At 44.2% G+C, this 23,681-nt stretch overlaps 1 protein-coding gene across 1 annotated transcript in view; it reads right to left on the reverse strand.

Moving 5' to 3' along the window:
* LOC137803811 (PDZ domain-containing RING finger protein 4-like) overlaps positions 1 to 23,681 on the reverse strand; it is a 46,705-nt gene that overhangs the window by 9,876 nt on the left and 13,148 nt on the right. The window contains exons 2-3 of the mRNA XM_068602567.1: positions 8,352 to 8,599; positions 5,463 to 5,565 (exon numbers count right to left, since the gene is read on the reverse strand). Coding sequence (XP_068458668.1) covers positions 5,463 to 5,565; positions 8,352 to 8,599 — 351 coding nt within the window. The remainder of the gene's footprint in view (positions 1 to 5,462; positions 5,566 to 8,351; positions 8,600 to 23,681) is intronic.

Consider the following 23,681-nt stretch of genomic DNA (forward strand, 5'->3'; position numbering starts at 1 on the left):
TGGAAGATCGAGTGACACGACTGAAAGCTCCAGAACAGCCACTGAACCAACATTGTGGTGAAACGGTTTCGCTGACACAGCAGACTTCTGTAACCTTTAATGAAGAAACTGAAAATAATCTGAGACTTCAGATATATTCTATACACTTGATGTACAACAATGGCCACACAAAGACTACGTTTCTGCTCCAGGGATGATCAAATAACTACGTTCCTCAAGTTTCCACGCAAAATCTGACTTGTTTTTGAGACGCTCATTGAGTCTGGATTGCCAACTCCCGTCTGAGGTTTTTGAGTGTGAAAGTGTTTGATCATGAAAGACATTCTCAGCTCAGAGAGTTTGATCGGTGGGGGCTTTGATAAATGCCAGAGGACCTCAAGTGTTTTTCTTTCAAGCCTTTGCCAAGTTGTTGAATATTAGACTATAAATAAACTATAATTATGCTAATCCTACGGAATATACATATTTGCTGCCGCACTAAAGTATTCCTCATCTTCCCCCGGGTAGATATCAACAAACTATTGACTTACAAATCAGTGGTCGTAAAATTTCCCACGAGCCTCTTGAAACGCAGCAAAGTACCCTGCCGTCGACATGGATTCTTCATTTAAGTTCATAACAGAAAGTGAGATTACTGGAACTTGAGTGAGCGGCACAGCTCCCGCTCCTCTAATATCCAAACTACGTTGTGAAGATGGAACCAAACACAACTTCCAATTTTCCCCCAAGCTCGCAAGACAGTTAATGTACATACACCGCTTTTGTTTCCCACAACAGAGGTGCAGCCAAACAGCAGCAGCCCGTGCCCCATTTCTAAATGCTGAAACACATCAAGGGTGTTGGAGGGAATCAAGTGTGAAATGGCCTCGCCTCCCAAAGTCGCCATTAGAGCAGAAACGCACTAACGCTCGGCAGCAGGAGGGGAGGTAGTTGAGCGGAGAGGAGGATGGAGGCGGCGGCGGCGAGGGTTCTGGTGGTGCTCCGAGCGGCCTCACACAGAAACAGAGAGATTAATTTCCTCTTTGACAAGTGTGGGTTGGCTGGTTACACGTGTCAGATGTGGCAGGGCTTTGGGAATGGTTCAAGGGGAGAGGGGGGTGAAGTCTGACCGCGGATAGGATGAGGGAGAAGATGGAGAAAAAGGCCAATACCGCTGCCAGAGAGTCGCCACCTGCTGCCTCTGGCTACCCCTCCAAAGCTGTTTATAACCCCCCTACTTCCTCTCTCTCTCTCTCACACACAAACATATTTAGGCTCAATACCCAGTTCCTCCTGCTCCCTCGTCACTACTTTCATTCTACACTTCTCTGCCTTTGCTTTTCTCACACATTGACAGATCATCGAGGTGTGTTTGGACCAGGGAGCTGCTGGGCTACACACACACACACACACTACCATACACACTCATACACTAAAAAGTAATGTCTCCATCCCTGTGCAATCCCTATGCTTACACCGAAGTTGTTTACAGCAGAGCACACATTCACACAGACGCGGTGCTAAAGAGCTTTGTCGTTTTATCTTTCCCGACCGCCTCCACCTGACGGGGAGCGCACATCTTTAATTGACTGACTCGGAAGCGGCGACGACGACTTCAAATCCCGGCTGATATGCAAGGATACAGCGTAGGAAACGGTGAGAAGTTTTTGTACCGACTACCTCAACGAAGTGAGCTGAAAAACAAAACAAAAAAATCTCATTAGCTCCATAAAAAATCTCACTAATGAGCTCCCGCCATTTTTGTTGGTAGAGATATTATTAAGGCGCCACATCTGATGCAACGAAGCAGTCATGGAGGTAATGGGAGCTACGGAGACAGTGCACATCTCGCATGCTAATATAGTGTGAGAAGTTGCGGGATAACCGTGAGAAATATTAAAATCCCTCGCAATGTCTCGGAGACAACTGTCTAAAAATAAACCACACAAATTAATTGCTAAGACTGAGGCATAGCAGAGGTGTGTGCAGGTAGTACATCATCTCTCTGTGGCTCTGTGGAACAAGCCTAAAGTTACTTCTGACTAATTAATGGCTTGATATAGTGCAGTCGACCTGTGGCTAAATGATCAGAGAAGATAGATTGCGACAATTACTGCATGTTGGATGAAACATCAACCCGCCATGCTTGTTTAACTATATGTGCAGCAGCCATGTTTTACCCTTTTTTTCTTCACCAGATGTTCCTTTGCTTTCCCGTTTTAAAGACAATATTGTGCAGACAAAACACCCACTCGCACTCGACTGCCTCGGTGAAAGGATGTTGTCTCCTGATCCGTCCAAAAGTGCATTCACCAATCTCCATCTCTCCTCTCGCCTTTTTTGATTTTGCTCCTCCATTTTCCAGACGAGCTCTCTCTCCGCCTCTCAGGCAGGAGATTGCGGCGTGGCACGGGGACGAGGGCTGGCAGTAAATTAAGGGCCGCGATGGCGTGATTAGAAGAAGATTGCCGCCCACCATCAAAGCACATTGGATGCTGTCATAATAATCCCGCCTTTGATTACCAGTAATTGAAAAAGCAGTCATAAATGCATGGATGGCTACCACTGGCAGGAGGAGAGGGGAGACTATATCTGAGCTTGGAGTACTTTGCTTCCTCAGAACTCACCGAAACTAATCAAAGGAATGGTTACTAACGTGGTGTTGTGGCCGCGTACACATCAAGGGTTTGTAGGAAATGTGTGATGTTTCTGTGTGAAATTCTAGCTATCAGGCATGGCCTGTGTTGTTTTTTTTTGTTATTTTTTATTAATACAAATAAGCCAACCCTCAGAAAGGACAGAGTGTATGGTTTGTTCAGTTTTTTTTTTTGGGGTGGCAGAGAAATTCTCCATCGCCTTTCCTGCAGAGTGAAGAATTAAATTAACGGAGATACTTTAAATTTCCACTCCAATCCTCCTTGCATAGCTTGTTAGGTGAAGCAGGCTGTATTTTAAAGAGGTTTTTTGAAATAGAGGGAGAGTCAGTGCACTTGGAAAATGTCGGAATCGGACAGTCAGTCCCGATTGAATATAAACAGTAATGAAATAAAGGTTGCGAGGGGAAAATTTAAAAAAAAAATCAGCATACAGGAGGAAATTGGAGAATGATTTACATGAATTGAGGTAACTTTTGTCAATGTAAAACCAGTCACTAATGTGATTTCTCGACTCACTAACCCTGCACATAGTTTAAATCAATGCCTTATTATCAGTACAAGACTCTTCAGACAGACTTAAAAAGAACACCTCTGACTTTCAGAGGTAGTCAAATGTTCAACTGTGGACATTTACCTTTACAGATGTTTCCGTTGTCATTCCAGCTAAACGAGATTTGGATGGATTTAATTACTCCCGTGCCTCCTTTCATCCAGCGCCACAGAAAGGACAGCAATACTCTTCTCCATCTGCAGCCTTTCATGATCACGTGCGCTTGTAAAAAACCTAGTTAACTCATTTATGTTACTGTGTGAATACACGACTCTCGCCGCGCTAACTGGGTTTTGCTAATCTTGCACTCCAGTTACAATGTAATGACTTGCCGTAGAACACCCTCGGTAAGGGGCCGCACATATCTGCCTCTTTAACTGCTAAATGCTCCACTCTTCCACCATCTAGTTGCTAACTTTGTCCGACTGCGTTTTGGTGCTCTACAGGTGGCTCGCAGAGGGTTTATCAAACCTGTTTAGCAAAAAAAAACAGCGGCCTGCACTGGCTAAAGTCATGAGATTGGATCAAAACCAGCAGAACGTGGTGCATCGTGTGGCGGCTAATCAATTAAATACAGGAAAATGAAAAAGCACAAACTGTTTTTTAAGGTACAGTATACTATGAATGTGTATTTCTGGCATGTGCCCACCACTGTACTCCACGACTCTGACACGTTGAGTGACCGAAACAGAAACATCCGTGTCCCGCTGTCTCAGAAAGGTGAACTGGATTTAGACAGTTTCTCTGTGATGTGATGGCAAACTGCTCTTACCCGCTGTGCGTTTTCATCTCAACAAAAGGTAATTCAAAGAAATGTCTTTCTTTTATTCTCTATTCGTCTCCGTCAGCGGGGAGTGAGGGATCAGGTCGACTCTGAAAGTGGCTTTTCAGCTTCCACCTTACATTCCCCTCGCAGCGTTTTCAGTTGACATACAGTAAGTAGGGCCGCATTAGCTTGATATCAAACTCGCGGAGCATGAAATAAAAGAACGGTGCAGGCCACAAAGCATACACAAAATAATAGGATTTGTTAATAGCAATGAGGCATAAAGGGAGGCTTTAATATATTATATTTGTTCCGATTTGACACCGGGATGCAAGCGGGTGCACACATCTCTTTAGGATGTGAAGGAACAGCTTAAGCTTAAGCTCAGCGGGTGGAAGCATGCAGAAAAATTCAAATGAAGCAAATATGACGAGGCGAGGGGTGAGCGATCGTCATACATCAGACCGGTCGCAGCCCCCGCTCGCGATCCGCTCGCACCTCAATGACTCGGAAATAAAGAATATTGGACGAGAGCGGAGAGCGGAGACAAAGTCGGTTTATCTCTTCCAGTCACACTTCTGAATCTGTTCATCAGTATGTATCCATCTGTATGTGTCAGAGATCAACAGCCTCAGAAACATCACCTCCCCTACTGCTTCTGTTACCGACACTCCGATAAAGATACAGAAGCAAAGAAATGTGTTTCTTTCTTTCTTTCTTTCTTACAAGCACCTAACACACACACACTTCACTTTAATTGGATCTGATCAAGCTCACAGTCACAGCTACTAGCTTTTTCTTCCAGAGTTGTGAAAACAATTAGTGCGTCTCAGGTAACGGCGTCTGCTCGAAGCTTTTCAATTTTCCCTTTTCGCCCCGTCGACAAAAAGCGAATACGTGGAGGCGTCTCATCATTTCCAACGGGAGCCAGGGCTTCTTCGAGCTGCCTGCAATGTGGCTCATCGTCTGCTACGACTGTCCCCCTGGGATCTGCCTGTGGAGTCAATTAGTGTTTGGGACCTTCCACCAACTGCTAAGCATCATTAAATGTGGAGTGTTAAGGGAGTGTGTGTCCGTGCACTGAAGGGGTCAGATGTGTGTTTGCTTTCGTACACATGGGTGCAACTCTGTGTTAAATCTCTGCAATTTATCACTGAACTTGTTTGTTCGCAGTAAAGCCCTCCTGATACTGGACTTTTGAGTCCAATATCCATAACAATAACAATATGCATGGGCCACGACTCAATTTGTCACCCTAAATCACGAGCCTTTACGCCACTACGGGCCAGTAGGCGGTTTCATTTATGGTGTATGTGCTCAGCATGAACTTCTCAGTGCTTCCAGGTGGATGGCAACACTACTTCTCTTTAAATCTTTGGCATCTCTGTACTGCGGCGTCATGTTACTTATCTGCCAACGTATGTACCAATAGATATTAGCGATACGTTGAAATGAACTGACAATAGAAGCTAGAGAATCAGTAACCAGTGGCGTCAAGTGTGATTCCTACCTCGTACTCAAACTCCTCTGTCCTCTCTCCGTCAGCTGGAACAGGAGAAAGGTAGCCCGTCCCTTCATAGTATTCCTGGTCCATTGTATGAAGAGAATGACAGCTGTCGGGTGAGAGGGAGAGACAAGGAGTGAGGCAGAAAAAGGAGGTGAGTTGGGCGGTTACTTTCAAATGCATTCAATACCTCTAAGTGACAGGATTCCTTCGCCTTTTGTCTTTGCTGGAATCGGAAGAATAAAGGATTTGTCAAGGGCTTTCATTGCCGCTGGAGTGTGTGCGATAAAAATACAGCCCCTTGTTAATAACAGCATATGCACATCATTTGCTTCCTACTCTTGGCAGACAAAACCCCCCACATTGTACAGAGTAATTCTATTATGCTCTCCTGAGTCACTGAACAAAACAGCATTGTGAGTGCCTAACATGATGAGCAGCTGAAGCGCCACACAAGATAATCACAGTGGACAAAAACTTCAGAGAAACACTCGGTTGAACGTGTTGAGTGATGTGTTCAGGGGCCGTCTGACTCTCACATTACCCGGCGCCGCAGAGCGGTCTCAAACAATCTTCCAGTCACAAAACCGGACCGGTAAATGTCAGATTGCTTTATACTTTGATGCTTCGATATTACACATATAACCAGCATTTGGCAGAAGGCGCAAAGAACACAATTACGAATTTACAATCGCGCCTCAAAAAATAGGAGCGACAAACATTTGTCACGTCAATAAAATCTGCCGTATATTGGATTGTGCACCTGATCTCAGTTGAGGAGAGGAAAATGTGAGTTTTATAGGACACATTGATTACATTTGGGCCGGGCCTGGGGCTGCGAGTAGCCTGCGAGCACACGACGCACGTGTTGCCTCGCCTTTTATTAGCCAATTTGCTTTAATCACCTTGTAAACCCTCAATGAGTCAAAATGGGGACGCCAAGCAGCTCCAATTATGGCAAGAAGACCCCCTGGGGGATTGAACGGTGATACTGTGTGAGATATATAGGCGTGGCAATGATTTGGATTAGGTCATGTGTACAGTATTTCAAGTCTAGCGTGTAACACGGAGAATAACACATTCTTTATGATGTGTTTTTTTTTTTAGAATGATCATCTAGCCAAGCAATAATCAAACCAAGTCGACAATAACAAAATGGCAACAGACACTTGGAGAATTCAAGATGTTTATGATTGTCGAGATGATCTCCACTTCCCTGCTCTGAAGCTCCTGCATTGTCTCATGTTTCCATCCCCAAGAGGTGAAACCCAGATATTCCTTTATGCTAAACTTTTCTTGTTCTCAGTTTACTCCTCCTTTGAGATGAACAGAATATCAACCAAAATGCCAGAAGAGGAAATAATGAACCCTGTTCCTTTTGTTGTTCTCCAGGAAAACCTCCAGCTGATACTTAAAACTCTCAAGATCATTTTTGTGCATATTTTACGCCCCCATAAACCATAAAAAACATGTCTTTGAGGTATTGTACTTCCCAGCATCCAGATGAGATGTGATTAGACTTCTCGTGATACACAAAGTTGCTTTGAGTCACTTTGTACACAAAATAACCCACGTATGTCCTTTCATCTCTTCTATATTTGTCGACAGATACACTCACACAGACATAATTAATGATACAGCCGAGTTGTGTTTCTGTGCACGATCATCAACTTAAACTTGTAATCCTGCAATCTCCACCCTGCGGGACTAATAACGGATGATCTTATCTTATCTTGCTGAGAGGGTGAAAGTTGGAGGACAGTTAAACTGCGTGTGCCATTGACTGGGGAAGTCAAACTGAATATTAAAGTCACGTCAGGCTGACCACGTTTTAGTGAATTCCTTATGATATTCTAAACTTGATCATACTTAGTGATACATTTAAATGAACGCTAAGCCAAACATTGAAAAAGGCAAGGACACTGCACACACACATTCTGTATTATTGTTTAAGTGGGAACATTTAGCCCCTTATTTCTCTTTTTCTAGTATGTCCTATTGGAGGAAACGTGAAGGACATCGAGAGGCTCATTCATCAAACAAATCTATATTTGTCAGACTATACAGCTGGTTAGACAATTCATTTATATTTTACAAACGTCTTGCATACTTGTAATGCTAATCCTCCAAACACTGATATGTCTGCTCCATAGCTCAACACCCCCTCCCCCCCTTTCTTAATTACCTCAAGTCCCAGCCAAAGTCACAACAAGGACACAACAACAAACTCTTGAGGCACTGAACAGAAATAATTTGTAATCATATTGAGTTAAATAATAATATGTTAAATTGTACCAAATCAATGATCTCCTTCAAACTAGAGTTCCTGTTTTGAATCACGATCACGAGTCGCGTGTATTTCAGTCTCGCCATCTAGTTGGTACAAAGCTAGTGGTTGTTGTGCTCTAAATGGGCTCAAGAAATCAAATGAATAAAATATGTTAAACTAAACTTCATCATTTCACTGACCAGTTACGTTTAGACATTACGGATGTATCGCAAATCGCATCGTCAGCTGGACTCTGAAGGGTTTCGCTCGCTTAACGTTCCCTTGGATGCCAATGTTTTTCAAAACGATGAAGTGATGCGAGAGAAAAAGCCTCCGAAGCCTGTGGTGAGGAAATATGACCCTGAATACATTAAATATGGATTCGTAATGGGAGGCAGTGATGGGTGAGGGTAATTTATTTTGGTGATTACAGCTGACAGTGGCATGACAGAAATTAACAGCGCAGTTGATTTTTTTCTTGTTTTTTTGTCATGATACTTTGTGTTTCCCTCATTTGTTTTTGGAAGGTGGATCTCAGAATCTTTGGGATGCCAAAAGTTGAGACGCCGTGGTTGACGTAGACGTCAAATGAAACGAAAACCGAAAGCATGTCCTATTGTACGCACCTGTCGGAGAGCAGGAAGGGACAGACGTCAGGCACAGGAGGGGTTGAAGGCCGGAGCTTTGCCAGCGCCATGATGTGTTCAAAGGTGATGTCTGTCTGAGTGCACACATCCACCACATGGATTTCCTGAGGGGGGCCATGGGGGCGACCGCTGGGGGTCCGCCGGATGACCTGCACCACGACGGGGTCCTTGGCAACGCGAAAGGCATCCACAGTCTCCTCATGGCTGGACAACTCCTTCCCATTCACCTTTGGAGGACAAGGAAATATTAGATATTTGATATTGGTCTGTGATATGAAAACTTTGTGTGCTACATCTGTGTTGGTGGTTGCAATAGAAACATTTAATGGAAGCAGAGCCATTGTTGATGGACTTTATCTTCCTGGGTCAGGTAGTCTTAGGATGCACAGCCAAAGTACCAGAGAGTGCTGGCTGAGGGACGATAAACTAAAAGCTGATTAAAAAAATCCAAGGAGGACTAAATACAGTTAATATCACTTCTTTTCCTGCTAAAGTTAATGGAGGTCTCTCTGTTTCTTTTGATCTTTTGATCATTTATTGTCAGGCAAGCTCATCTTAACCTTTACTGCAAATCTTTTGGACCAGATCCCAACTCAAGACCTCCATAGTCTTCGAGTGAACGAGCGACAAACTGCACGAAGACGACATTGTGCGCTCGGGGCTCTTTCGGCATATTGCTTCTACAGCTCTGCGCTTGTCTGCAGATGCATTTAGATAGGGATTTATGTTTGTTCCTGAATGTCTTCTCAAAAGATTATCAAAAAGAGTCTGTATGAATATGACATGGGAAAACATACACACAAAAGCACAGTTTGATGCAACATTCTCTGAACGTTGCTTCAAAGCCCAAGTGGCTTCTGGTTCACTCGGTCCATCTTCAACCTCATCTTCACAAAATGAACTGGATTTTCTGGCAGGCTGAAACCCATTTGCACTACAGCTGGCACATATAAAGAAAATCATTGCTTCATTTAACACCAGTAATTTCTCTGGAAGAGAAACCATGATGGTGAAATACCTTAGAGAGTGTGCTTTGGTCTAAACGCTGAAACCAGAGATTATAATATAGATAACAGCAAAAAAGAAGAAGGTAGACGGCATAATTACACGCTTTTGTATTTAAATACAGTTTTGAAATGGGGCATTTTGCTCGCACCGCAAACTGAAATCACTTTAAATGATAACTAGAAAAGTAAAAGAAGGTGTCAGCTGAGGGAAAACACAGCAAGGGTGGAAAACTCAAAAGCAGCAGTTACATTGCAAAACGGCTTTTAAACACATCAGTCATACTCTGACTAAATCACCTGAATTCTGGTTTATATATTTGGTGCCTCTTACTGAAACGATACCGAAGTCCTGCGGGGAACTCCTCGAGAGAGAGAGAGAGAGCGTTCGTTTTCAACCCCAGATGTTCCACCGCTTACTCGTCACCTGTGCATGTGCTATGACATCTCACTGCATTTGACACAGTTCATTTAAAAAAAAAAAATTACACTCGACATGTTTCAAGTGGCATTAAAGTATTGATAGAGCCTGAAAGCATAAACGTCGGCAGGCTCGGCATGGGTGTCATGTATTATATAATAAATACGTCCATTTTAGTTTTGCGTGTCTTTGCACATATTTCCTTAGACTTACAGCATCAGGTCAGGATGTGGTTATACAGCGCACTATGCATGTGTTGCCCAAATGTTTTGGCTTATGACTACGGCTTTAACGATTTATGGACCTGATTTTTGATAAATCAGTCATTTGGTCAGTGATAACACTTCCTAGAATCCAGGGTGGCATCTTCCAGTGTCTTTTATTTTGACCAACCAAAACCCCAAAGACTAAAGTAAAAGAGAAATAACAAATCCCCCAATTTGAGAAAAGCAAAGACAATATATCCCAAAAATGTCTCCCTATTGCGCGAAAGACATGCAGGTTAGGTACATTGCTGACTCTAAAATCCCCTGTGGGTGTGAACATTGGTGTGAATCATTGTCTGTGTCAGTCCTAAATAAGGCTGGTGACCGATCCATGTCGTACCCTTCGTATATTCAAACATGTATGTGTGTATTTTATTGTGTTTTTTTCACTTCTCCATCTCAATGTGTGTCTTCAGAGACTGAGCTATGCCCTACAACACAACAACTTGTTCTTCTCAGGCCCAACAGCAGCCATAAACAAATCCCCCAGCTCTTGTTGTGCTCTGGCGTGCCCTCCTGCATCCTGATGTGACCTTTCTCTTGTAGTGATATTGCATTAATCACCTGCGTGGGAGATAAAGTGGGTCAACACCACTCCAATGGAACTGCAGGGCAATTTAGAGGAAAAGTGCAGTTGTGCAGCCTTCCCCATCCCTTGTTCCCTCACATACTGCAAACCTGCTCTCATTCAGTTTTTTTGCCCAGTCAGCAAGTATTAAGCACAGCAGCATGTACATTAGATTTAAGTACTGTATTAAAGAAACATGGAGCACTGTACGAATAAATTAGAATACAATAATTAGCTTGTATAGCTCCTTTGCCTCTGCCTCTCTCTCTCTCTCTCCGTCTTATTTTCCTGCTCTTGTCTCGCTCCGCAGGCTAATCCTGGAACAGGGAGCCTGCTGGAAACAAAGGAGTTGGAGCAGACAAATGAGGCAGCCTATGGCGTATGACAGTCCCGAAGAAAAATGATCAAATTTCCCAGCTCTCCCTCTGGTCCACCCTGACCGGTCCAGGCTCCTCCTCCTAAGCCCCAGTGCTTGCTAGCCATACTCCGTGACCGTAATGAAACAAGAAGAAACACGTCAGGAAAAGGAAGAGGGAGCGCTGTTTTCTTTTATTCTCCTGAATGGTTTTCATGAGAGCCAGATGGAACAATTAATCCCCAATCAACAGAAGAATATAAAGTAGCCTTAACTCCAGCATGAGGGACTTTGCCATCCTTGTGCTGTCCCCTCGGCTGATGTCTTTCCAGCTAAACACACTGGCTCAGTTTGCTGTGGAGGATCTGCAGTCCTATGTGACAGATGGGAAAGGTTTCCACAGGCTTGGCTGCAGCTTCCCAGATACTCCGATATTCTCATCGTGCAAGATCTGTCTTCATCCCAGTTTTTCGTGATGTCTTGCGACAGCTCCGCAAAGTGCATCATCAGTTAGCGTGCCTAAAGATACCAAAAGGTGACTACACGGCAGAATTTCAATGAGAATCATTTTCTTTGGAGCCGTAATCTTGTCAAATTTAAACCCCATTCACTCCCACACACTCAGTACGAGCTGTAGCCCCTTTAAAAGTTGCATCACACATATTTTGAATGTAGTCACACTCGCATAAACGGTCCTCTTCATGTGTGCATGCAAAGTATGCAAATACATACTCATTCATAAACACTTGCTGGTAAACAAAATCTGTTTGCAACAAATTATTCAGCAGCTGTTGTGTTCATCAAGTCCAACGCAGCTCTGCATGTGCTTCAAGGCCAAAACCGCTCCATATGCGCAGAGTCAACATGAATCATCTCATCTAAAAAAATAATAAAAAAAGGTAATTATTCACGGGATCATCGGCTGTACAAGTGATGATCAGGAAGAAAAATAAAAGTTGGATAGAACTGGCCGGACGAAGAACACATCTGCTGGCTGTTTGCACATGGATATGCTGCAGCTGCAGCCAGAGGAGAAATGTGTTTCCACTGGAAGCCCCCTGAGACGACCACCAGCCTTCCCACAACAAATGCAGTAAACCAGCTTAGTGGAGTGTAACGAAAGCATGAAACCTCTATTTCCTTGCTTTCATTTTCTCGGTGGCAGAGTCCCATATTGACAAAAGTGCACATGTGACGCAGCTGAAGGCATTAAATCTGCACTTCAGTCAATATCGCGCGTCACTTTAAGCTGTTCTGAGCTGTTGACACTTGGAAACTTCACCACAACTACAACTACGAGCATGTAGTCGCCTCCAGCGACGCACCATCCCGAAGCCGCCCTCGTCCGTGTCCCATCTCATCGAGCATCCTCCAGGTATGAGGACGAGCAAGCGAAAGAACAAACGTGTGGCAGCTTAGCTGGACTCCTCAGGCGTCTCCTTTGTCACAGCCTTTGTCTCATCGACTGCTGCCCGCCATCAATATCTCCAAAGACCGAGGGCAGAATGTAGTGACAGTGGTAGTAAAGTGGGGCCAGTTTATCTGTTAAGATGTCAACTTCAGCCACATCTGATGCCGCTTCTGCTGAGGGACCATTTCAGCAGGCAGCAGGCACAGACACCGCCGGCAGCTTGCAGGGGGATTACTGATAGAAGTGATTGATGTACTTCTTCTGGGAGGAGAAAAGGCAGCCCCAGGCAGTAGACTCTAATAGTCCATTATCTTTTTTATGCCTTCAAATTAACCGCATACATTGCTTTATGGCGTGCACGTAGCACTTTGAATCTTAATGAAATGTTTTTGTTTTTAATTTGCTAGAGTTTAGGCCGTGCACAAGGAGAAAAGTGTCCGTCTGCACTCGCATCCTGGCTGAATTGGGAAATGTGCCCGGGATTGAAGGAAGGTCATCCTTTCCACTTCAGCTACACAGACAAGTAAACAAGGCTTTCAGAATGAGCATCAGAGGCGATTTAACCAGCGTGTGTAACCTTGGGTGTTGTGCTTTAACATCTGTACATGCAGTGAGCCTCCGCTACACGCAGTCTATATCTCCTGTGTGCCGTCACCTGCTGGTTTGAGTGGCGGCCTGCGGGGTGTTAAGTGTATGCGGGCAGATGGAGAAAGTGCAACATGTAGGTCATGCAGCCCCGGGAGTGTAGCGCTTACAGCCGTCGATTACGCGGCTGTTCTCGCTCCTCGTCTTTTGAGGGAACGCAACCTGTCGGCGCTAAGAGAGCGCCGCCACTGTCGCTGCGCTCTGCAGATAGAGGAGGGACTACCACTACTGAACTGAAGGCTGATGGAATTATGATGGAACTCGTAAAATGTGGATAGGTCAACCCGCTCTGGGTGAGACATGACAAGACATATTGTCGATACACCTGCGCACGTGGGCAAGTAGAGTTCGAGAGTTGGAGGGGGCAGTAGTATTTCTCGCTCCTGGAATGACCCATTACTCTCAAACACATCATTAATAACTCACTACAGAGAGCCGCACAAGTTTCTAGGATGAAAAGCCCAAACTTGTGCAGATTTCGTTACCTTTGGAGAACTTTCTACCCGGTTCCAGCCTGTTTGCTAAGCTAATTGGCTGTTATGTTCATAATTAGCGTAGAGGCATGAGAGTGGTATTTATATCATCCAAACAAATGAACATATTTCCCAAACAAAGCAGCTGCAGTCGCAACGTTTAGCATTTCTGATCGGATTCCGACTGAAATGCTCCTTTTGAAGTCGTAGTTTGTCGGGGGAGCATTTCATGTCTCAATCCGTGACACAACGGACGAGAGGCGACAGCAAATAAGAGACGAGACAGACGGGGAACACTGTGCAACAAAGGTCTCTGGCCGGACTTGAACTGGGGATTTTGCAGGTCACGGTTCGTGCCCTAAACCCCTCGGCCACCAGAGCGCATCTAGGAAGTTATAGCTGACTTCTCTCCTTAAGTGTTTGTATACAAGCCTGCAACTTTGGCTTTTTATTAAAAGAAGCAGATATGTTTATACCCAGAGGCTCATCTTTTGTGCACACAAAGCCTCAGAAATCCTTTAACTACTAATGTAACATTGTCTCTGCAGAAGATGAACTTAACTTTTAGTTCTGAGACTCTGAGTGGCAAAAAAACTTACACTTTGCTACTCTATTCTTTGTTTATTTTCTCAACTGAGTCTATACAACACTAGAGCCGAGACCTGACTGCCTCTTCTGCCGCTACACATCCACATCACCGTGTTGCAATTCCGTCTTTAAACCTGTGAAACTCAATTTGCATTTTCAAAGATAAAAGAAAAACTGCACACTGGTGAGAATGGCAGCATTCTGTGGAGACATGGAATTAAATACTCCCCAATGCCGTTCCAAATGCTGGAAGGCTGAGTTTTCGTACGAGCATGACTACCCCTCCGTGAGAAAACGGCTTTGGTTCCTCTTTACACCCAAACGTCTCATTTCAATAATACGTGTCAGAATAAAATACGGCCTTAGGTTCACTACAGTACAGACCTTATGACGGCATAAATCACTCCCAGACAGCCAGCGCTACTACTGTCTGAGCGACTCAAAGCAACGCTCCAATGACATGCGAGAGTGACAGTGAGTGAGGGAGAGGGAGTGAGAGAAAGAGTGAGAGAGCATACCATTGGGGAAATCTGACGATCCCCTCAGCATCTTTACATGAACCAATGTACAGGCCTCCTTTAACCCCTCCAGCCACATAAAAAACACTCCACATGGCCCCCTGGGTTATTTTTCACATTAAAGGCTCAACACGCTGCTGCTGCTGAGGTTTTATGCCCGCAGAACATTTGATGAATTCTGCCAATTTCCTTCTCTGAGCACCAATCGCGTGTGGAGTACTCCCTTTATTGCACAGCCCGTTCTAAATGTATCAGCTCATTCCATCCGCTCTAAAATTCATGGTCCGCCTTTTTTACATGCTTTTATTACCCAATCTCGCGCCGTAATCGCTCAGCGCAAGGACAACTGGACAAAGGGAGAGGAGATCGTACTGGGAACTCTCCCAACGACTCAATGTCAAAAGCGTTGACGAGCAGCCGTGTTGGTGGAGAAAACTCTCAGCTCGGGAATTTAGTGTCATCATCGACTCCCACCGCCAAATCCTCCACTTCCCCCGTTGCACTTGGCCTTGTCTGCTGTGTTGTGAGCAGCAACACGTTCTCTAGTCATGTAATGTATCGACATTTTCAAGTCACTTGCCAAACACTGTTTGTAGGTCACTGCAATAGCATTCATTAAAGGCTGCTGTTGAAACCTGCAACAGCTTCTCCAGGGCATCTGATACTCACAGCATGAACGTAACACACACACACACACAGTATGTACACAGATAGGACGACAGAACGACAAGCATCCAGTGGCGCTCACAATGCTGCGCACGGAAAACTGTTGGGTAAACATTTCATCAGATTTTATATTGTGTTTTGCCCTTTTTGTCAGATGCTCAGTGTAATGATTTCCACGATATCCTCCTGTTCTGCTGAGGATCACTTCCCCATGAAATTAGATCAATATGACGTTCCGTCTTTATCACTAACAGATTAGAGTTGAACGCGAGATAATTGTTCTATCGCATTTTTGACTGGATTATGAAATTCTGCGAAATATGATTTGGGACTGGTGAGGGAAACCGAGTGCTAAGTTAATCAGCTTGTTCAAGGTTAATGGTACACGCAGAGTATATTTGTTAAAGAGATTTAGAGATGTGCAGTTAATCGCTGTGCTTAACTTCTTAAGATCTTGCCATCTTGGAGTGAGTTCTAATGTAAAATGGAGGGAGAAAATCAAATTAGGGTAAAAGCGGCACTTGGGTGGATGAATAACTAATGGAGGAACAGCCTCCTCCTTGGTGATAACTGGTAATTGGTTTGGGGGTGGGAAAGGAGCGAGAGATAGGGAGGGGGGTAGTCGGATGATGCCATGTACTGTGCGGATCAGCAAAATGGCCTATAGCTCGCGTGAAAAGATGTTGTAAGGAGTAATGGTGCCATCCATATGCTGACTGAAGAAAATCAAGTGGGTACTGTCAAGAAAAGCCTCTAAATGTGCTGGAGTGAGGCAGAAAGGAGGTAGGATGAATGAGGGGGCCAAGAAGGAATATTTTCTACACTAAAAAAAGGCACAAAGTGCACACCAATCATACAAAAATGCCACGGCCGCTCTTTCCTCACTTTGTCCACGTCTCTGTAACCCACTTCCGTTGTGTTCCTGTGAACAATACTTCTGTACTTACAGAAGAAGAAGAAGACCGACCTACACTTTAAATGGAGCGTGCAACTTGGTTTTTATTTAAAATTTTGATCATCATTTTAATTGTCGCTGAAAACATTGGGCACCAAAGTAATTGCTGATATCTAGGGATGCAGCACAGGTTGTGAATAAGCCATTTTTGGGAGATAGGATTGTTTGTTATCTGGCTGCGAGTTCGACACCACTCTCATATCTTTCTTTTAAATATGAAGTGACAAGCCAGTCTCTCCCAGTTGCCTGGCAACCTCATGGTGACAACAAAACTCGAGGAAGTCACTGAAATCGGGCAAGACATATTTGCATTTCGGCTTTTGTACAGATTACACAAACTTATAATATTGGGATCTTGAGAGAAGCTGGGAGGCTGATTTTTCTTATCCGAGGACAGAGCCAGGCGAGCTAAGCTAACAGCTGCTAACGACTTCACATGTAGCGTATGTGGTATTAATCTTATTGTCTGACCCTCAGGAAGACAGCAAATAGGTGCATTTCCCATGTATTCGTCAAAATGTCTCCCGCTATGATTAAATTATTTTATTTTGACGTGAAACTGAAGGTGGTAGCATGAGACATGTCCATTAAAACCACAGAGAAATGTTGCATACACTAGATGTTTACAACGGACACTTTGTGTAGTAATGCTGCTGTTCTCCTTGGTTGTTCCCAGATCTCAGCAATAGACTTGACGTACGATGTTCTTATTATAGAGAATGGTAAAAACTAGAGAAATAAAACCCAAGTTGTAATGAACCAGATTTATCCTTTAATTATCCGCTATTCCCCATTAAGTTTAAGCGTGCAGATGAGATGACATAGGTAGCAGATGGCACTAGTAATGCCTACAAATGCTGGGCCGGTCTTATTCACGGTGGCCTGGGGAGACTTTGAAAGCGGTAAATTGTTTCCTTCACATTTAATATGCTCATCCTAGCAGCAGAGGCAATTAACACCGGATAAGCACTATTTACATAATGCCAGACACACTTGTGATCACAACAAAGGCATCTCGTCTGACTTCCCCGTCACGCCCCTCGCCAACCGGCTCTTTGTCTGGAAGGCCGTCGCACGGTCGCTGGCTTGAAAATGAGAGCTGAGGTCAGACGGTGGCACGTGGAGCTTTGACAGTGTAAATAATAAACTGGGAGGGGTTGAAAGGTCATTCGGGACCCCCTGCGGCCGGCCACTGATCTGCCTGTTACCCATTAACTGGGGGCCAGTTCAGGTGGGGCGTCAAAAAAGGAAAGAAAGATAGAAGGAAAGGTGAGACGATGGAGGATAGAACAAACCCAAACTGCAAGGTGTCTCCAGTTCAAGCCTTCGCGCTGAAGAAAACAAGACGTCGCTCCACAAAACAATTCCTTTTTTACACATCATGAGTGTGATTGTGAGTATATTGAGCCTGAGGCTTCTGTTTTTAACACTTTCTCCCGAGGCAAACAGAGTCATTAGTGTCCCATCACAAATGTCAACCACCACAAAGGCCTGGACAATAGAGCGGACCAGTAAAATCAAGAGAGCCTTATGGACTGACATGGGGCAGGTTTGGTCAATGCTGCCAATGTCAAAGAGAACAAAAGGACAGGATTACTGATGATAGCCTGAGGCTGCCAGAGCTGAACTCTCATTCAGGCTTTCTTTGCACCAAACTCATTCTCAAATCCTAATTCAAACATTGGGAACGTTTCAGTGAAAGCAAAGCTGGAGGGGATGTCTGGCAAGTCAATGGCTGGTGTGTTTTGACGAAATGACAGGTGTATGGAGGCGCAGGAATACACCGTAAGGCCTCTGTGGTACCCAATGAGTAAACACGAGATTATTGACTTCAGAGCACTCTGTAAAGCTTAACACCACAGAGATCCAGCTCACATACTGCTGATTCTGCAAAGAGCAGTCGTAGAAGTCCTTTGGAGTAATTACATCCACCTAATAACCAACAATCTACATTCTAGCGGTAACAATCCGTAAATGTAGTTCTTAGAAAGTGAAGCCATTATGTTTAACAGTCTCCAACAACGGGTCTGTGGGTCCCTTGGTGCCGGGCCGCACAGAAAGTATGAATGAAAGGTCAGAAAAATGTTTTATAAAAATGGAAAAAGGACCCGATACATCCGTCTGTGCGTCATGTGATACGTTACCCCAAAAATTAAACTTAAGAGAAAGTTTTTAACCGTATTCTGGATTAAAATCAATGCAGAATATCCTAAGATCGCCAAGAAAGTTATAAAAACCTTGCTTTTATTTCAAACGTGGCTCCTAGTAGAGAAACAAGCTCAGTGCTCCCACCAATTCGGCGTAATGGTAAATTGTATTTTCATGTACTTTATGTATGTATATATATATATATATATATATATATATATATATATATATATATATATATATATAATTTTATTACGACATATTTAATGCCCACACTGTGAAGGAACGTGAAAATATTGTCTTAGACAAACTTGGTCCGTGGCTCAAATAAGGTTGGGGACCGCTAATGCAGAAAGACATCACATTGACCAGAAGACATCACATCGACTAGAAGATATCACATCGACCAGAAGACATCACATTGACCAGAAGACATCACGTCGACCAGAAGACATCACATTTCAGCTGAAGGACAAACAGCAGTAAATAAGATCAAAACTTCCAATGGAAAGCAGAGCTGTCCAATTAGGTCGGCATTTACAATGAGACAGTGATGAAGTTGCTGATGATAATCTTATCCTTGTAAAGAGCAGCGGCACAAAGCATGATTAAAAGGAAGGACATTATCTCAGAAGAGTGATCACAAGTGTAATCAATCTACTTCAAGGCTCCCCGCCGTGTTGTTCATGGCACAGGGAAAGTGCCAGCGAGAGGTTAGGAGAAGTCGATGTCTGCGATTTTCTCTCGACCCACTCGAGTCTCACTCCTTGTCAGGTCCCCGAGTCAATAAACAAAGGGAAGTGAGAGGAAATTGGATGCAATTCAGTGCTTCCTACTGTGTCCTGATTAGACAGAGGGAACCGTGGAGGCAGAAATGATGCTCAGTAGAGCAACTGTATACTTGATCAAAAATACTGTACCTGTTTACATCAGACCGGAGAAGGATATGAAGTCCTTATCACTCACACTGGCCTCATTTTCTCATGGGTGGCTAAACGGATGCCATCATCAGGCCACAACCAATTGACCATCAAATTACCATCACGACATTTCAATCAGCTGGAAACACTCCCTCAGTGCTGGCTAATGACAGATAACTTTTGTTGGAGAACATAAAGACTTAAAGAAAACATCTGACAGTTGCCAATGTGTCAAGATCTGGAAGTTTCTGTCGAATTTTGCCCCGAGCTGTCTGGCAAAGATTTCGAGAACGTTTGCCGTTTCTCGTCATGCTCTCAGAGATTTGCCCCTGCAGGCTGTTCCTCCGGTGTGTGAATGGGCATGAATGTTATTTAGTCCTGACGGGCGTGTGGCACCTTGCATGGTATTCCCAATATTACTTCAGCATGATGAACAAATTATGATGATGGTTGAATTTTGGCACAGGGACAACATTTTTATACCATTTCATTGGCCCGGGGCCGGACTTGGCACAACATATTATCTCTGTCCCGTTCTCCAGAGCCAAGCGTCACAATTTAATTCCCATTAGCAAACTGCATTTTAAAACACCGCCACAAAGTTTACTCGTACGCGACCAATGAAGACAGAAAGGACCACATAAATCTTTGTCGTGTAGTGTATTATGATCAATTAAATGGTGTTAGAAGCGCCACAGGCCAACTGCGATACTTAAGATTTCATGACACAGTCCGATGCGTCGGACGACATCGCTGTCGAACAGCAGGGATCAAGTCACCTCTAATAGAAAAATGCAACAAACAATGTCAGCCGCTCTATTCTGAATGTAATGAAACACCTGTCAAAACATGTTTATATGACCTGAAGCTTTGCACAGTAAATGAGCTGTAACATCACCGCGCTCTTGATGGAGAATACATTAATGGAAAAGTAGTCCACCTGGCAATTTTAATGTATGCAAAAAACAAGCAAACAAACCAATCTTGATTAACAACACCTGGCGCTGCTGTTGTTTGAAGAGTGCACCCAGGAATGAGTGGAATGATTTACAGGCAATACACAGCAAACTTCCTGATTAATGATTCTGCCATCGCTTGAAGTTACTCCAAAAGACGAAGAAGAAGAAGAAGAAGAAGAAAAAAAACGTGTTGATGAACATATTGAGCTCGTGGAGGCACTCCAGAGCAGCACTTATTAGCCGGCACTTGAGAAATATTTTGACATTACAAGGAGTGCGCAGACGGCTGCACTGCATCCCCCTGATTGTGGAAACGGCTGGGAGATTGGGGGCGGTTGGTGATGTGGTAATGGTATGCATGTGTGGCGGCGGTGGTGCTGATGATGGGGGTAGTGGGTGTGTTCACACTGTCATGGGAACCATAAGTAGGCTACGTATGTGACGTCTGGGCTGCGTGCTTGGTGTCCCCGGTTTCATAAGGCTCGGGCTCCTCCGCTTAATGGGTGTAATAAAGGATTGTTCATGGCAGCGTCCGCTCATTTATTCTCATTCCTGAGAGTGAGAGGGGAGCGCTACAGCAATCAGCCACTGCTCACTGGTTAATTCCGAGGCAGATTTATAGTCAGGCTGTGTAATGGATGCTCCGTGTGCACGCGCATGTGATTGTTTCTGTGTGTGTGCGTACAAACTCACCCTACATGTGCATAAAAATCTATTGTTTTACAAGGTTTTATACCTATGCCACGATTACATTTTAATCAGCTACTAAGTGCAATCGCAGCCACGATTTGGATCCCAATGAAGCTTATACCCGGGGCCCACACCGGGGGGCCATACAGGCTGCAGCGGGGCTGTCGTCCGTCCTGGCTCAGGGACAGGAACAGGCCACTTGTGGCTGTGGTGGAGAGCAGAGACACTCCCGCCACGTAGAGATGACAGCTGCTCTGCCTCTCCTGAACAGTGCGTTTGGTACGAGGGGTAATGAGGCCAGGTGAACGATGGGAACAGCGGAGGGGACGAAGCAGCCGCATAAACAAAATCCAACGTTGCCACTGCAGGAAGTTAACTTAAGTAATGCAACATGGCGCCATCTTCATAGGCTTTTATTTCCATTGTTCTCTGCACGCTTTGGCAAGACGCTCCTGGAACTAAATTCTGGCACAACTTGAAAGTCGGTAGTCTATCTAGATTCCAGGTACAATTCTGCATTGCCAGCAAAGCTCTTCATTATAACTGGTCAAAAAATGTGCAAATTAAGGAGAGCATCTGGAACCGCAAGGGTTGTTTTATCAAAAGGACGAGTTGAACATGGACTTATCGTGGCAACCGAGCGACGTCAAGCATGTGGGAAGTGACGGCAGCTGGAATCAGATCTGGTTTCTTTCTGGCTGCCCGTCTTCCCCTATGATTTGTCTTCCACTGCTAATAGTTGCCCGATTGTGGCACGTCCCTGCCAAATGAAAGATGCAAGGAGACTAAAGCAATTAGTCACGAGACAGTAGTGCTGCATCCTCTGACACTGTCACACTCGGGCCTGCTCATGGCTGACTCCGAAACTCAACAAAACAAGCTTCAGAAGTGCGGCACCACGGCAGGGCGGAGCGCACCACTTAAGCTGAAGGGGAAGTTCTTTTTCTTTTGTTATCTGCCGGACGATGTGTGTAGAGCTGGCGAGCGATTAGGTTCATTTATACCACGGCAGCCACTTGGCAAGGATCCCCCACTCCGTGTGGAGCCAATGTAACACTAGAATGAGACCAAATGTCTCTCTCAATTGGAACGGAGGGGGTGTGGAGGGTGTTGGTGGAGGGCATCTGCTCAACATTTACCTAGTGTTTTATAATTAGACGAGCGCAACTGCTCGGGAGCAAAGCGTCTGTTCCACTGTGATTTTTTTTCTTCTTTCTGATAACAATTTCTATGACTTGGAAACAGGCGGAGGAGGGCTGTAGATGGAGACAATTAGTGGAGCTAATAAAAATATGAACCATATTGCAAGCGCAAAGAAATCTGTGTTCAAAACATACAGACTGGTGCTGGGGTGGAAGTTGGTCATGACAAATGCTAATTATTCCCAAGCAGCAGTACGGCAACCTGTTAAAGCCCGCTCACATCTGGCACTTTTGGTTTCCCATCTCTCTCTCTCGCGCGCCCGCTCGCTCTGTGTTTTGCACATTTAATGCTCTGCCAAACACCAACATTTAGCACAGGAGGATAACGACTCAGTGGGTGCAGAGAGAGTCCATGTGAAGACAGCATGATGCTCAACAAAAAGCCTCCCCACCGGTTCATGGAAAAACTAAAGTCACACAAAAACGTCTTTTTAGGATAATCAGACCTTTCCGTCAGCAGACAGTTTGACTGGTTATTGCAGAGGCAGCACAGGTGTAGCTGTGATATTAATTAAAACTAGCGCCGTCCAATTTAGGTGTGCCAGTAAATCATTCTGGAGATTCAGCATGCACACTGCCAGGGCACTGCAACTGGAGCACCTGAATGGAGTGTCGCCATTATTCATGTCATCAATTACACCTGTGTGCAATGTATCAACACGTTGGCTGTATATGAGGTCAGCTGCACTGACTAGCACACACCGTGTTGGTTTTAAATACGAAATTTGCATTTTGTCGATAAAGGTACAAAAAGCAACACCACAACCAGCCTCGGTTTAGGACCATGTGGTCATTTTTTTTGTTTATGGAAAGATAGCTGTCATGATTACAAGAAATGCTCACTGTTGGTAGAAGCCAAGTCGTAGTCACATATCGTGTATGCAAACCTTTATTGTGGTTTAAAAATTTCACATGAATCTCCACTTTGTTACAAAATCTAAACATCTTAAGTTTTAAATAATGGTTTAACATTTTGGGACATATGCCAATTCATTCCCTCGACAAAAGTTAGATAAGAGTTTCTTCTCAGAGTATTCTTCTCATACAGCATGAAGCTGGAGCCAGCTAAACGAATAGTTTAGCATTAAGCTAGCCCGGCTTTATTCAAAGTTTTGACTTTACTAAATGTGACTTTTAGGAGTCTGGTTGCTTGGCATTATCAAGAAATAATCCAGCAGAACTTTTTACCTCCCAATTTTGTTTGTGAATGGACTAAACAAAGAGGATATTGTGTGCTAACTAGTGGGGGAAAGCTGATTTGTGTTTTTTTTACTGCTTGCCATTTTCCCCTGCTTCAAATCTATATGCTAAACTAAGCTAATCTTCTAGGCCTTTGCTTTATTGCTTACATACAGAGTGGTAACTTAACTAACTTACCAAAATGTTGAACAATGCAGCTAATTTGCTGAACAGGAAAATTACATTTTCCAAAGGACATCTGTGTAAATAAATGTGTTTATTATCACCCAGTAATATACAACTGTGCCTCCTCTTGTGGTCTGTCTTTCAGCTAATGTTTT

This window comes from Clinocottus analis, unplaced genomic scaffold (genome assembly GCF_023055335.1).
Source record: "Clinocottus analis isolate CAN_PGR_092001 unplaced genomic scaffold, fCliAna1.0.p SCAF_6, whole genome shotgun sequence".
Taxonomy (NCBI): domain Eukaryota; kingdom Metazoa; phylum Chordata; class Actinopteri; order Perciformes; family Cottidae; genus Clinocottus; species Clinocottus analis.